The sequence below is a fragment of the Pan troglodytes genome, chromosome 20 (genome assembly GCF_028858775.2).
Source record: "Pan troglodytes isolate AG18354 chromosome 20, NHGRI_mPanTro3-v2.0_pri, whole genome shotgun sequence".
NCBI lineage: Eukaryota > Metazoa > Chordata > Mammalia > Primates > Hominidae > Pan > Pan troglodytes.
This window is the reverse complement of record NC_072418.2, coordinates 19,994,143-20,008,813: the sequence shown is the minus strand read 5'-3', so window position 1 is coordinate 20,008,813 and position 14,671 is coordinate 19,994,143. Positions and strand designations below refer to the sequence as shown.

Here is a 14,671-nt window from a genome sequence, read left to right as displayed (position 1 = left end):
CAGAGTAGGGGGGTCAGCCTGGCCAGACCGCCCAGACGGGCTGAGCTGGAGGCCCCAAGGAAGCGGGGACATCCCTGCCCCTAAGCCTACTGCCAGACAGCCCAGAGTCCTTAGGGGGAGACATTGATGCCAGCCAGTCCTAACCATCCCAGAAGACCTGATTTAGGATTTCAGAGCCAAACATCCCTGGGTTTGAATCTTGGCTCAGTCAATCCCAGCCTCCATTTTCTCATCCAAGCATTGGGTGTAATAATAATAATTCTAAGGTCAGGCATTGTTTTTGTAAATAAAGTTGTATTAGGGCTGGGCACGGTGGCTCATGGCTATTATCTCAGCGCTTTGGGGGATCGAGATAGGAGGATCGCTTGAGTCCAGGAGTTTGAGACCAGCCTGAGAAATTTAGCAAGACCCTATGTCTAGCAAAAATTTAAAAATTAGCTGGGCATGGTGGTGCGTACCTTTAGTCCCAGCTACTTGGGGGGCTGAGGCAGGAGAATCACTTGAGTCCAGGAGTTGGAGGCTGCAGTGAGCTAGGATTGCACCACTGTACTCCAGCCGGGGCGACAGAGCAAGACCCTGTCTCTAAAATAATAATAGTAATAATTCTAAACTCTCCAGACACATGGGCACAGGCCTCTGGTCCTTTGTCTGTTTTGCCTTCCAGAGCATTCCAGGAGCCATCATCCCTCTAACCGACCCCAGTGACCTGGCCCTGGCTCAGCCCCTGTACACTTGCACCTCAGCCGCTGCCTCTGGTATGGCTCCTGTGCTGGTCCAGAGGAGTCTTTCCATTACAGACTCTGTCCAAGTCCCTCTCCTGCTCACACACCCTCCATGGCTCCCTATTATCCTTAGAACAAAGTCTAACTCCTTAGCACATCTGTGACTCCCCTTTTGCCTCCTGCTATCCTGGACTTTTTAATTCTTTGTAAAAGACTCAACATTCATTAATTTGTGCTGTGCCCTTGGATTAGAAAGTCTTTTTCATGTCTAACGAACCCTTCTACCTCTGAAGCCCAGCTCCAGAGACCCCCTCCTCCAGGCAGCCTTTCTTGATGTCCCAGATATAGCCCTTGCTTCCCCTTTTGGAAACCTCCCTCCCAGCCTCATCCCTCCCTCTTTCCAGCTCTGACCCTAAAGCTCTGACTGTCCCAGGCTGGTGACTCCTCAGGAACCGGGTGGGGGCTGAATACAGGGGGTGGGGGTCGAGCAATTGGCGGATCAGGCCCCCTTCCTGACCCTGAGGTCCAACCGCCTGGCGAGTCTCAGACTCTTTGGGGATTTCCTGCAGCCTCTATAAATAACCCCCATGGCTGCTTCCCACAAACCACCTCACCCTTCTTGGAAAAAAAGGATTGTAGCCAAGGACCTCAGGCCAGCTGTGTGCCAGGGCCCCAGGGAAGGCAGGCGGGGCCCCAGCATCCTGTCCAAAGAGCATCTCCAATCCCACTCAGGCACAGGCCCAGCTCACCCCTCCTGGGAGCCTTCAGGACCCTCCCCACTTCAAGCCCACCCCTCACGCCCAGATCCACATTATTGCTTTTCTTCTCTGGGCATCAGTTTGGTTTCCTGATGGGGCCAAAAGTAACATCTGTGGACTCAGCTCATGGTGTGACCCTTTCCACTCTGGCCACCGCCCCTCCAGCCCCAATTTGTTGATTTGGTTGAACAAGCAAGGAAATGAACAAATAGTGACATATTGCCAGGAACCCTGTAAATAAAATCAGGCCTGGGTCTCCTCTAGTTGGGTGGTTGGGAAACTCTGGTGGCCTCCTTTGGCCCTTGTCATGCCCTCTGTCTGCCCGGGATGTCTCCCAGGCTCTGTGTCCCCTGAAACCAGAGAGTTTCTATCTTCAACCACTGGAGGTGGAGATCTTTTTCTTTTCTTTTTTTAATGTGAGATGGAGTCTCACTCTGTTTCCCAGGCTGGAGTGTAGTGGCGCCATCTTGGCTCACCGCAACCTCCGCCTCCCAGGTTCAAATGATTCTCCTGCCTCAGCCTCCCGAATAGCTAGGATTACAGATATGCACCAGCACGCCCGGCTAATTTTTGTATTTTTAGTAGAGACGGGGTTTCACTACGTTGGCCAGGCTGGTCTCCTGACCTCAGGTGATCCACCCCCCTTGGCCTCCCAAAGTGCTGGGATTACAGGCGTGAGCCACCGCGCCCGGCCCTGAGGTCTCCTTTAGTTGGGTGGTCAGAAACTCTGCGGGCCTCCTTAGGCCCTTTTCGTGCCCTCTCTCTGCCGCGGATGCCTCCCAGGCTCTGTGTCCACTGAAATCACAGAGTTTGTATATTCAACCACTGGAGGTGGAGATCTTTTTCTGATTCCAGAAAAGATCCTGATTCTCTTCGAGACTCAGTTTCCACCCCTGTCAGGGGAAGTTAACCATTCACATGCCACCAGGTGAATGCGGAAGGCCTAGATCCGCTGAGGGTAGGGCACCGGGAGCGTTGATGGGAGGATTGCTGGGGACCGCCTCAGTTAGCGCGACGCGCCCTCTGCTGGTCGGTCCCCGCCACTTCAGGCTCCCCGAAGAATCTCAGACGAACCTCTGCCTATCAGACCCCTCCATCCCTTCTCCAATGGTCTCCCTCCTCTTTCTCCTCCTTTCCTCTGCTCCAGCCACTCTGACCACCTCTGGCCGGGCGCGGTGGCTCTCGCCTGTAATCCCAACACTTTGGGAGGCTGAGGCGGACAGATCACTTGAGGTCAGGAATTTGAGACCAACCTGGGCAACATAGCAAGATCCTGTCTCCATGAAAAAAATTTAAAAATTAGCCGGGCATGGTGGTTGTGGTCCTAGCTATTCAGGAGGCCGAGGTGGAAGGATCAACTGAGCCCAGGAGGTTGAAGATTACAGTGAGCCATGATTGTACCACTGCATTCCAGCCTAGGTGACAGAGTGAGACCCCACCCCAACCCCCCCCCCCCCAAAAAGGGCCAGGCATAGTAGCTCACACCTGTAATCCCAGCACCTTGGGAAGCCAAGGCAGGAAGATTGCCTGAGCCCAAAAGCTTAAAACCAGCTTGGGCAACATAGTGAGAACCCATCTCTAAAAGAAATTTAAAAATTAGCTGGGCGTGGTGGCGCATGCCTGTAGTCCTAGCTATTCAGGAGGCTGAGGTGGGAGGATCACTTGAGCCCAGAAGATGGAAGCTACAGTGAGCCATGATCGAGCCACTGCAGTCCAGCCTGGGTGAAAGGGAGAGGCCTTGTCAAAAAAAAAAAAAAAAGGTCGGGCGTGGTGGCACATGCCTGTAATCCCAGCTACTTGGGAGGCTGAGGCAGGAGAATTGCTTGAACCTGGAAGGCGGAGGTTGCAGTGAGCCACAATCATGCCACCACACTCCAGCCTGGGCGACAGAGCAAGACCCTGTCTCAAAAAAAAAAAAAAAAAGCAAACAAACCAACAAAAAACCTGACCATCTCACTATTCCTTGAACACACCGTGAAGTTCCTGAATCAGTGGGATATGTAATCCAGTGAAATATGTGTCAGTGGGATATGCATATGAAGGGATTTGCATATTCAGTGCCCTCTGCCTGGGGTGCCCTCCCCAGACTCCTCCATCTGACATCCTCACCATTCAGATCTCAACACTCATCACCTCTGCCAGGCAGCCCACTTTAAGTTGCCTGACTAGGTCACTTCTCCTCTTTATGAGCTTCAAAGAAGCCATCAGGCCAGGCACGGTGGCTCACACATGTGATCCCAGCACTTTGGGAGGCTGAGGTCTCAGGATCACCAGAGGCCAAGAGTTTGAGACCAGCCTGGGCAACACAGCAAGACCCCCATCTTTACTTAAAGAAAAAAAAAAAGGCTGGGCACGGTGGCTCACGCCTGTAATCCCAGGCATTTGAGACCAGCCTGGCCAACATGGTGAAACCCGTCTCTACTAAAAATACAAAAATTAGCCAGGCGTGGTGGCACACGCCTATATTTCCAGCTACTCGGGAGGCTGAGGCAGGAGAGTCGCTTGAACCCGGGAGGCAGAGGTTGCAGTGAGCTGAGATCATGCCACTCCACCCTGGGCAAAAGAGCAAAGACTCTATCTCAAAAAAAAAAAAAAAAAAAGCAGCCATCAGGCCTCACTGTAATGACCTCTTTCTTGTCTCTTCTTTTCGTTGTTGTTTTGAGACAGAGTCTCGCTCTATCGCCCAGGCTGGAGTGCAGTGGCGTGATCTCTGCTCACTGCAACCTCTGCCTCCCAGGTTCAAGCGACTCTCTTGTCTCACCCTCCTGAGTTACTGGGACCACAGACGTGTGCCACCATGCTTGGCTAATTTTTGTATTTTTTGTAGAGATGGGGTTTCACCACGTTGGCCAGCCTGGTCTCAAACTCCAGGCCTCAAGTGATCTGCCCACCTTGGCTTCCAAAAGTGTTGGGATTACAGGCGTGAGCCACCACGCCTGGCCTCTTGTCACTTCTTTAATGTGAACAGGGACCAAGCCTGTTGCTCCCCTCTGTGACCCCAACATCCTGCCTGCTGCACAGGAGGCCCTCAGCAAACTCAGATTTGGAGTCAAACAGACCTGTGTTCAAACCCCAAAGCTGGGGAAACTCCAGGAAGTAACTACTCCTGTGAGCCTCAGTTTTCTCATCTGCAAAACTGGAAGAAAGTAGCCACAACATCGTGCTGTGGTGAAGTTTCAATAAAATGATGTGTACAATGCTGGATGCAGGAGTTTGATGAATATTCACGGAGTGAGTGAATGAATGAATGAATAAAGATTCAGCTTATAGAGGGAGAAAGACCCCTAGGTTTTGCCAGTCAGATTTTTGTTTGTTTGTTTACTTGTTTTGAGACGGAGTCGGACTCTCCCTCTGTCGCCCAGGCTGGAGTGCAGTGGCACAATCTCGGCTCACTGCAACCTCTGCTTCCTGGGTTCAAGCAATTCTCCTGACTCAGCCTCCCGATAGCTGGGACTATAGGCGCATGCCACCATGCCCAGCTAATTTTTTGTATTTTTATTAGAGATGGGGTTTCACCGTGTTAGCCAGGCTGGTCTCGATCTCCTGACCTCGTGATCCGCCCACCTATGGCCTCCCAAAGTGCTGGGATTATCAGCATGAGCCACTGCGCCCGGCCTTGCCAGTCATTTTTAAGATACAAGAGGTTGTCCTGGTGTGGTGGCTCACACCTGTAATCTCAGCAGTTTGGGAGGCTGGGGTGGGAGGATCGCTTGAGTCCACAAGTTCAAGGCCAGCCTGGGCAACATAGGGAGACCCCATCTCTATAAAAAATAAGAAATTAGCCAGACATGGGATATGGTAGTGCATGTCTGTGGTCCCAACTACTCGAGGGGCCAAGGCAGGAGGATCTCTTGAGGCTAAGAGTTCGAGGCTGCAGTGAGCCATGAATGCGGCACTACACTCCAGTCTGGGCAACAGAGTGAGACCCTATCTCAAAATTAATTAATTAATTAATAATTGAACTAATTAAAAAATGTTTCAAAGATACAAGAGGCAAGTTTGGACACTGTGCCATGTGCATGTAATCCCAGTACTTTGGGAGGCCAAGGTGGGAGGATTGCTGGAACCCAGGATTTCAAGGCTGCAGTGAACCATCACTGCACTCCAGCCTAGGAAACAGCAAAACCTTGTCTAAAAAAAAAAAAAAAAAAAAAAAGATAGAAGAGGCAAAATGTCCAGACTAATATTTTTCATCCACTGAGGTACAGAGTAAAAAATAATTTTTTTTAAAAAGGGTGGGTGTGGGGCGGGTGCGGTGGCTCACGCCTGTAATTCCAGCACTTTGGGAAGCCAAGGCAGGCGGATCACCAGGTCAGGAGATCAAGACCATTCTGGCTAACATGGTGAAACCCCGTCTCTACTAAAAATACAAAAAAATTAGCCGGGCATGGTGGTGAGTGCCTGTAGTCCTAGCTACGCGGGAGGCTGAGGCAGGAGAATGGCGTGAGCCCAGGAGGTGGAGCTTGCAGTAAGCCGAGATTGTGCCACTGCACTCCAGCCTGTGGGACAGAATGAAACTCCGTTTCAAAAAAAAGCCGGGCGCGGTGGCTCATGCCTGTAATCCCAGCACTTTGGGAGGCCGAGGTAGGCAGATCACAAGGGCAGGAGATCAAGACTATCCTGGCTAACACGGTGAAACCCTGTCTCTACTAAAAATACAAAAAATTAGCCAGGCATGGTGGCGGGCGCCTGTAGTCCCAGCTATTCAGAGGCTGAGGCAGGAGAATAGCATGAACCTGGGAGGCGGAGCTTGCAGTGAGCCGAGATTGCGCCACTGCACTCCGGGCCGGGCAACAGAGTGAGACTCCATCTAAAAAAAAAAAAAAAAAAAAAGGTGGGTGTGGTGGCTCACGCCTGTAACCCCAGCACTTTGGGAGGACAAGACGGGCAGATCTTTTGAGGCCAGGAGCTTGAGACCAGCCTGGGCAACATGACAAACACCCATCTCTACTAAAAATACAAAAGTTAGCCAGGTGTGGTAGGGTACACCTATGATCCCAGCTGCTCGGGAGGCTGAGGCATGAGAATGGCTTGAGCTCAGGAGGCAGAGGCTGCAGTGAGCTGAGATCACACCACTGCACTTCAGTCTGGGCAACAGAGCGAGACTCTGTCACACACACACACACACACACACACACACTTTGGGAGGCCATAGGTGGGCAGTTCACAAGGTCAGGAGATCAAGACCAGCCTGGCTAACACAGTGAAACCCCATCAAAAAAAAAAGAAGACTAAAGACTAAAAAAGGAATGAGGCCAGGCACCGTGGCTCACACCTGTAATCCCAGCACTTTGGGAGGCCAAGACAGCAGGATGGCTTGGGTCCAAGAGCTCAAGACCAGCCTGGGCAACATAGTGAGACCCCCCATCTCCATAATTCTGTTTTTTCAAAAAGAAATGACAATTTGTAGAGCAATGAACACAATACCATTTATATATGATACACAAGACAAACATATTTGAAAGGTACATCCACAAGTATGCAAACATTCAAAGTTCTGGAAAGACACACATAAAGCCATGACAACCACAGAAGGGCTAAGGAAAATTTCTATGTTGAAACACTTCTGGGGCCAGGCGTGGTAGCTCACGCCTGTGATCCCAGCACTTTGGGAGGCCAAGGTAAGCAGATTACCTGAGGTCAAGGAGTTCAAGACCAGCCTGGTCAACATGGTGAAACCTTGTCTCTACTAAAAATACAAAAATTAGCCTGGCGTGGTGGTGTGCGCCTGTAGTCCCAGCTACTCAAGAGGCTGAGGCAGGAGAATCACTTGAACCCGGGAGGTGGAGGTTGCAGTAAGCCGAGGTCGCACCACTGAACTCCAGCCTGGGTGACAGAGCGAGACTCTGTCTCAAAAAAAGAAAAAAATTAGCCGGGCATGCTGGCACATGCCTGTAATCCCAGCTACTCAGGAGGCTGAGGCAGGAGAAGCGCTTGAGCCCCGGAGATGGAGGTTGCAGTGAGCCAAGGTCGCACCACTGCACTCCAGCCTGGGCAATAGACAGAGGAGGGAAGGGTAGGGGAAGGGGAAGGGGAAGGGGAAAGGGAAAAGGGAAGGGAAGGGAAGGGAAGAAAATAAACACTTCTAGATCACCTGAGTTTTTTTTACATTCCTTTGGTATTTGCAAAATAAATCAAAAACTACGAAACAAATATACTGAGATCCTCCTATCTCCAACCCAACCCAGATGCCCCAGCATCAAGGGTCGAACGGGACCTCCATTCAGCCCCATTCCAGGGCCTGAATCTCCAGGGAGTCCCTGCAGGGATCTCACTACCTCTCAGCTGTGTTGCTTCACTATTTGAGAATCAAGTTCTTTCCCAGGCGAATGAGAATCCCAATTGGCCTAAACTGTTTCCAGATCCCCCGAGGCTCCTGGGTCTCCACGCAGCTTGGGTGCGACTTCCCTGGATCCCGTCACTTGCCCACACAGAAGTCCCGGAAGATGATGTCCAGGATCTCCTCGGTACCCCCTCCACCCGTGAGCCGGGTCAGGTGACCCCGGGCCACCCGCAGCGCCTCTGCCGCCAGGGCCAGGTCTTTTGACTGCTTGTAGTGGCCGAGGGCATCCAGGCAACCCTGGAGGTGGTGCTGGTGCCTTGCTCGGGTCAGCAGCGGGGGATCTGTGGACGGGTCCCCACACCTGGAAGAGACAAGAGACATGGTCTCTCCCGACCTTTTACAACCATCCCTTGAAGGGGAAATGGTTGTACCCATTTTGTAGGTTCAGAAATTGAAGTTGAGGGACCCACACTTAAACTGTGGGTCAGGGGAGGCTGGGAGTGGGAGGGGGCTCACACTGCAGCTAGCTCCTTCCTCAGCGCCTCCAGGAGGCCGTCCAGCCCCTCTCCCGTCAGACAGGACAGCAGCAGGTGCGGGGGCAGGTCAGGACCGGGACCTGGGCCCTCCGGGGACAGCAGGTCCGACTTGTTCAGCACCAGGAGGAGGCGCTGGCTGCTGTCACTGGGGCTCTGGGCTCCCACAGAGGCTACGACGGTGGCCAGGAAGTTGCAACTGGAGGGAGAGGCCAGGTCAGAAGCGTCCAGCATGGCCAGAATGAGGTCAGCCTGCTCCAGCCTGCGGGAGCAAGGTCAACTGAGCGGGGATCCCAGGTTGAGCAATTGAAGGCACTGGGTGGAGGGACAGTGAGGGGCCAGGCAGAGCACTGGGGGAGCTGCGAAGCGTGAGGTCGGGAGGGAGGAGTAGAGTACCAGGGGACCGGCAGAATGTTGGGGGCCCAAGCCGAGCACAGGGGGTGGGGCAGAGCAAGAGGGGCGGGGCACAGTGCAGGGGGAAGGGCAGAGCAAGAGGAGGGGTCACGGTGCGGGGGCGGGGCAGAGCAGGAGGGGCTGGGCACAGTGCAGTGAGTAGGGCAGGGCAGGAGGGGCGGGGCACAGCACAGGAGGGCGGGGCAGAGCACTGTGCAGGGGGAAGAGCAGAGCAAGAGGGACAGGGCACAGCACAGGGGTTGGGACAGAGCAAAAGGGGCCGGGTACAGCACTGGAGTGGGGCGACCATGAGTGGCGGGGCAGAGCAAGAAGGACCAGACACACCACAGGGTACGGGGTAGAGAGCACCAGGGGTGGGGCAGAATGTAGGGGGTGGACAGAGCACAGGGGATGGGATAGACCGCAAGGGGCAGAGCGGAGTGCCAGGGCGGGACAGAGCACGAGAGGGTGGGGCAGAACGTGAAGGCTGGGCGGAGGGCTTAGGGATGAGAAACATGTCCAGAGGGCCGGGGGCAGGACTTAATCAGAACTAAATCACTGGCCAGGCACAGTGGCTAATGCCTGTAATCCCAGCACTTTGGGAGGCCGAGGCAGGCGGGTCACCTGAAATCAGGAGTTCGAGACCAGCCTGGCCAACATGGTGAAACCCCCATCTCTACTAAAAATACAAAAAATTAGCCTGGCATTGTGGTGGGCGCCTCTAATCCCAGCTACTCGGGAGGCCCAGGCAGAAGAATCACTTGAACCCGAGAGGCGGAGGTTGCAGTGAGCCGAGATTGTACCACTGCACACTCCAGCCTGGGCAACAAGAGCGAAACTCCGTCTCAAAAACAAAAACAAAACACCAGGCCAGGTGCGGTGGGCTCACAACACTTTGGGAGGCCGAGGCTCAGGAGTTAGAGACCAACCTGGCCAACATAGTGAAACCTCATCTCTACTAAAAATACAAAAAAAAAAAAAAAAAAAAATAGTTCGTCGTGGTCGCTCCCGCCTGTAATCCCAGCTACTTGGGAGGCTGAGGCAGGAGACTTGCTTGAACCCGGAAGACAGAGCTTGCAGTGAGCTGAGATACCGCCACTGCACTCCAGCCTGGGCGACAGAGCAAGACTCGGTCTCGGAGTAAAAAAAAAAAAAAAAAAAAAAAAAAAAGAACGAAATCCCTGAGATCCATGCTTGATAGGGCTTAGCAGGTTCTCTGATTCAGGAAGAATGAAAAATAAACGCAACAGGGAGAAAAGGCAGAGAAAGGGCCCCGCGTTCCCCTCACATCACCACCCTGTCCGCCCACCTCTCCCGGGCGCGCCGCACGCCCTCCTGCTCCACGGGCCCCACGCCCTCCCGCAACCCAGCCGTGTCGCTCAGCAGCACAGGAAATCCGGCCAGGTCGACTGGGGTCTCCAGCACGTCACGGGTGGTCCCTGGCTCCGGGGACACGATGGACACAGGTTTCCGACCTGGGGGAGGGTCAGAAGAAGAGGAGAGGGTGGATACAAGGGAGCTCCTCCCCCAGGTTCTACCCCATGTCTGGAGGGAGCTTTAGACCTGAACAACTAACTCAATTACCCAGCTCTTGGCCCTGCCCCTGGCACTAGGCCCCGCCCCCTTCCCGCCGCCTACTCACTGAGCAGGTTCACTAGGCTGCTCTTGCCCGCATTGGGGGGTCCAGTGACCACTACGTGCGCCCCTGAGCGGAGCCTCTGCCCGCGCCTGGCATCTCGTAGATGTGCACCCAGGGCCACCTCCAGTGCCCGTACTTTGATGTCGGCTGTGGGTGACAGAAGGCAGGCAGAGAGAGACAGTGAGGGGAGCCTTTGAGGGCTGATATGAGGTGTCTTCCTCCCCCACCACCAGGTAGACCCACCTTGCTCCAGGACCCCCTCCTCCAGGTTGTCATCCTCGCCGAAATCGATATAGGCCTCCACGTGGGCCAGAGCCTGGCGGGGCAGGGAGACCAGAGGTGGTGTGTGCACCCAGAAACCCACCTTCCCACACCCAATTTGTCCAGCCCGACTTCAGGGGCCAGATTGGCGGCTCATAGGCCGGAAGCTTTCACGCAGGGAATGAATGCGGGATTGAGGGGGGGTCTCATGCAGGGGTTGCACAGATGGGGTCTCTGAGGGAAAGAATGGACAAATGGGGGACTTGCTTTGGTGAGGGTCTCGGCCCAGCCACGGCAGAGGTGGCCTAGCTCTCCGTCCAGCTGCCTGAGGGCCTGCCGCCGCTGCGCCTCTGTTTCCGCGTGGATAAGGTCCGCCAGCCCCTCCACTTCGGTCAGGTTCAGCTTCCCATTGGCGAACGCCCGTCTGGTGAACTCGCCTGCCTCCGCCGGTCGAAGCCCTGGCACGCTGCCTGCAGGAAGGTCCCAGTCTGACACCCCCTGGTCCCCACCCAGGCCCATTGGGAGGACCAAGCATCTCACCCAAGGCTGCAACTCACCCAAGGCCTGCAGGACGCCGCTCACCACTGCCGGGCCTCCATGAACGTGGAACTCCACGCAGTCCTCACCGGTGAAACTCTGGGGACCTAATGTGACAGACAGCTGACAGTCAGGAGGACAGCACAGCTAGTGCAAACCTTTGGAAGGGGGAAACTGAGTCATGGGACCTACAGGAGGCTCACCTACTGGGGACCCTCACCTGGGAACCAGAGCACCAGTGCGCGGTCCAGAGGCTCCCCGGAGCGGGGATCGCTGAGCAGGCGCAGGCTGGCGTGGCGAGCAAGGGGCAGGTCTCGGGGTGCCGTGAGAATTCGGAGGGCGTGGCCGCTGGCAGGGCCGCTGGTCCGGATCACTGCGATGCCGCAGCGGCCTTGGCCAGAGCTTAGCGCGAAGATGGTGGCGCCGGAGCCGGGGGCTGGTGCGCCGCTGCTCCGGCGCGTGCACAATCTGGAACCGGAGGGGAGGCGAATCAGCGCACCTGGGAGGCTCAGCCTCAGTGTCAAGTAGACCGAGGGCTCGATGATCGCGAGATGCTCCAGGTGGGGGTGTTCTGCGGCTGGGGGATGCACAAATTGGATGTTCTGAAGGCCGAAGGGTGACCGGATTAGGGACTGTGAGGCCAGAAGGAGACCCAGATATGGGCTCTGCCGCAAGGGTCATGGACGATTGAGGCACGGAAGAACGCGAATGTTTGCTCTGCCGCAGGGAATTGGGCCCCTAAAACCCAGGGAGTGGGTCTGGGGTCCAAGCAGCACCCGAAGCTGTCACACCCCTTCCCCTGTAGCCCCACCTGCGAGGCCCACGTGCCGCTTGGGCCGCCAGGGTCCAAAGCCCCCGCCACATGGATTTACAACCTGGGACCCGCCTGCCCGACCTGCCTGTGTGGCTTCAAGTCTGGGCAGGAGGCCCCGCCCACTCCGCGGCTTGACTAGTAAAGTGCTCAACTATTCTCGACCACCATTGGGTATCTTAGGATACGTCCCGCCCACCGTCTGAAGATACTCGCTTCCATTGGCTGGTGCAAGGGAGAGCGGGAGCTGGAGGCGGTATGGAGGTAGGTGTAGCGAAATGTTGTTCCCCGGGCAACATGAGACCAAATTTTTAGCGTCCTAGCGCAGCGAGGCTGACAATAGGAATAAGGAATGGAAGAAAGGACAGAGTTTGGCACAGGGCAGTGCAAATTACAGCGAGGGGAGGTTTTGAGTCCCGCATTTTCCATCTGCTCACTCCGCAGCCTTAGGCGTGGCAAGGACCTATGTGCGTTCAGTTTTCCCGTTCAAGAAAGGAGGGACTACACCTCTTTACGTTCAGGTTCAGACCGGAAACTCAGAGCATCTCGGTGACCGGGAGGGACGAGTACTGGAGAACCCACGCCCTGATCCAGGGAAAATCTTGCCCGAACTTCTGGAAAGAGTCCTACTTGCTTTTTCCGGAACTCTCCAGATTCTCTCCCCTCCCCAGCGTTCCCTTGTACCGTTCCCTCGGCTTCGGATGCCCTTCCTCATTTGACAAACTCGTCTTCAAGGCCTAGCTCCAAGATCCCCTCCTCCAGGAAGTCTTCCTGGAACCCCCAGCACAGCCCTCTCTCCACTGTGGACTTCCTTGGCTCTCTCTCTGGCCCAGGTCTGCACCTGCAGAGCCAAGTGTCCGGTCAGTCTCTGGCTCCCTGAAAGCCAGAAAGGGGAGCCTCGGAGATTGCTTTCAGGTTAACCCAGGACAGCACTGAAACTCGGAATAAAGCGCTGGTGGTGGAATTCCAGGCACTGGCTGGGCGGGGTCTCCGGGAGCGCCTTCGCATGGCGGATTCTCTGGTTCTGGATCAGAGCGGGCGGGCGGCGCACTTGCGTGTTAAGAAAAATCTGTCTGACATAATAGAGTTCTAATACCCCCTTACCTCGCCCTGCTCAATATTTTTATTTACTTTATTCTGTTATTTTATTTTATTTTTGAGACAGGGTCTCACTCTGTCTCCCAGGCTGGAGTGCAGTGGCGCGATCACGGCTCTTGCAACCTCCAACTTTTGGGCTCAAGGGATCCTCCCGCCTCAGCCTCCTGAGTAGCTGGAACCACAGGCGCGAGCCACCATGCCAGGCTAACTTTTCGGCGTTTCTTTTTGTTTGTTGTTTTTGTTTGTTTGTTTTGTTTTTGTTTTTTTTGGTGGAGAGGGGGATCTCACTACGTTCCCAGGCTTTTTTTTTTTTTTTTTTTTTTTTTGAGACGGAGTCTCGCTCTGTCGCCCAGGCTGGAGTGCAGTGGCGCGATCTAGACTCACTGCAACCTCCGCCTCCCAGGTTCAAGCGATTCTCCTGCCTCAGACTCCCAAGTAGCTGGGACTACAGGCGTGCGCCACCATGCCTGGCTAATTTTTTGTATTTTTAATAGAGACAGGGTTTGGCCATGTTGGTCAGGCTGGTCTCGAACTCCTTGCCTCAGGTGATCTAGCCGCCTTGGCCTCCCAAAATGCTGGGATTACAGGCGTGAGCCACTGCGCCCGGCCGAGGCTTTAATATTTTAAGTTGTAAAATAGGAACAAATGATGACATATTTATATTTCATCTGCCATTCTCTAGTTGTTACATCTGTAACAAGCATACAGCAAGTGCCTACTGTGTGCTCGCATTGAGAACCAGACCTGGCCCCTCGTTCCTACCCTCGCTGGGCTTTCAGTCTAACAGACTGAGCTACTCAGAATAGTCAGGGGTTGGCCAAATGCCAGGTAAAACCCAGGTCGCCCAGCTAAATGTGAATTTCAAATAAACAATGAATAATTTTTTAGTACTAGTATGTCCCATGTAGACATAGGACATAGAAACATTTATGTATGTATGTATATATGTACGTATTTGAGACAGGGTCTCGTTCTGTCGCCCAGGATGCAGTGCAGTGGGTGTGATCTCAGCTCACTGCAGCCTTGACCTCCTGAGCACAAGCGATTCTCCTGCCTCAGCCTCCCAAGTAGCTGGGATTACAGGTGCGCCCCGCCCAGCTAACATTTATTCTTTTATCTGAAATTTACATTTAACTAGACGGACTGTATTTTTATTTGCTAAACTTGACAACTCTATGGGATCCTCTCCGAGGTTACATCCTGAAGGGAGTCGGTGTTAACCGGACGAAGAGTGCATGAGGAGTGTTCTAGGCAGCCAAATGGTGCGTGCAAAGTTCCTAAGCAGGGCTTGCTGTAATTATGTATCACAGCCCTACTGGGGTGGTTGAAGTTATTGTCACCAGGAATCTTCCCCAACCGGCCCGCTCCTCCCACGTCCTCCCTTAGTCAAATTACGCCCATCTCACATTCCAAACAGCGCCTCCAGGGTCCGGAGTTTGCAGATGGGGAAACTGAGGCTCCGAGGCAGGGACCAGAAGAAAGCATGGGTGGGGACAAGTTAGAGAATGCACCATCAGTGCGGGCGGGGACCAGCAGCAGGGAGCGAGGTAGGCGGGCGAGAAGGAAACCCAGAAAACAACACGGGCGGAGACGCGAACCAAAGAACTAGGCGGGCGAACTCAGCTGAGAACCCGAG

The 14,671-nt window shown here is 54.4% G+C and overlaps 1 protein-coding gene across 4 annotated transcripts; it reads right to left on the bottom strand.

The window, feature by feature from the left end:
- Positions 1-6,895: 6,895 nt before the first annotated feature.
- Positions 6,896-14,642, bottom strand: GTPBP3 (GTP binding protein 3, mitochondrial). Of its 4 annotated transcripts, none has more exons than XM_016935442.4 (9): positions 14,431-14,642; positions 11,347-11,594; positions 11,147-11,233; positions 10,857-11,059; positions 10,572-10,644; positions 10,332-10,475; positions 9,999-10,164; positions 8,280-8,558; positions 6,896-8,124 (listed from the first exon to the last, which is right to left on the bottom strand). In XM_016935442.4, the coding sequence occupies exons 1-9, from the start codon at positions 14,547-14,549 to the stop codon at positions 7,899-7,901; spliced, it is 1,545 nt and encodes a 514-aa protein (XP_016790931.1). In that variant the 5' UTR covers positions 14,550-14,642; the 3' UTR covers positions 6,896-7,898. The 4 variants fall into 4 exon arrangements, with proteins under 4 accessions (XP_016790931.1, XP_016790929.1, XP_016790930.1 ...); XM_016935440.3 differs by lacking the exon at positions 14,431-14,642 and adding an exon at positions 11,938-12,134; XM_016935441.3 differs by lacking the exon at positions 14,431-14,642 and adding an exon at positions 11,938-12,134 and having other exon boundaries at positions 8,280-8,495.
- Between the last annotated feature and the right edge of the window lie 29 nt (positions 14,643-14,671).

Coding starts and splice junctions, on each gene's coding strand:
- GTPBP3 (XM_016935438.3), bottom strand. CDS start 11,990: ATGTGGCGGGGGCTTTGGACCCTGGCGGCCCAAGCGGCACGTGGGCCT. Junction 10,645..10,856: donor GGGCCGAGACCCTCACCAAA/GCAAGTCCCCCA, acceptor CTGCCCCGCCAG/GCTCTGGCCCACGTGGAGGC. Junction 10,165..10,331: donor CAGCCTAGTGAACCTGCTCA/GTGAGTAGGCGG, acceptor ACCCTCCCCCAG/GTCGGAAACCTGTGTCCATC.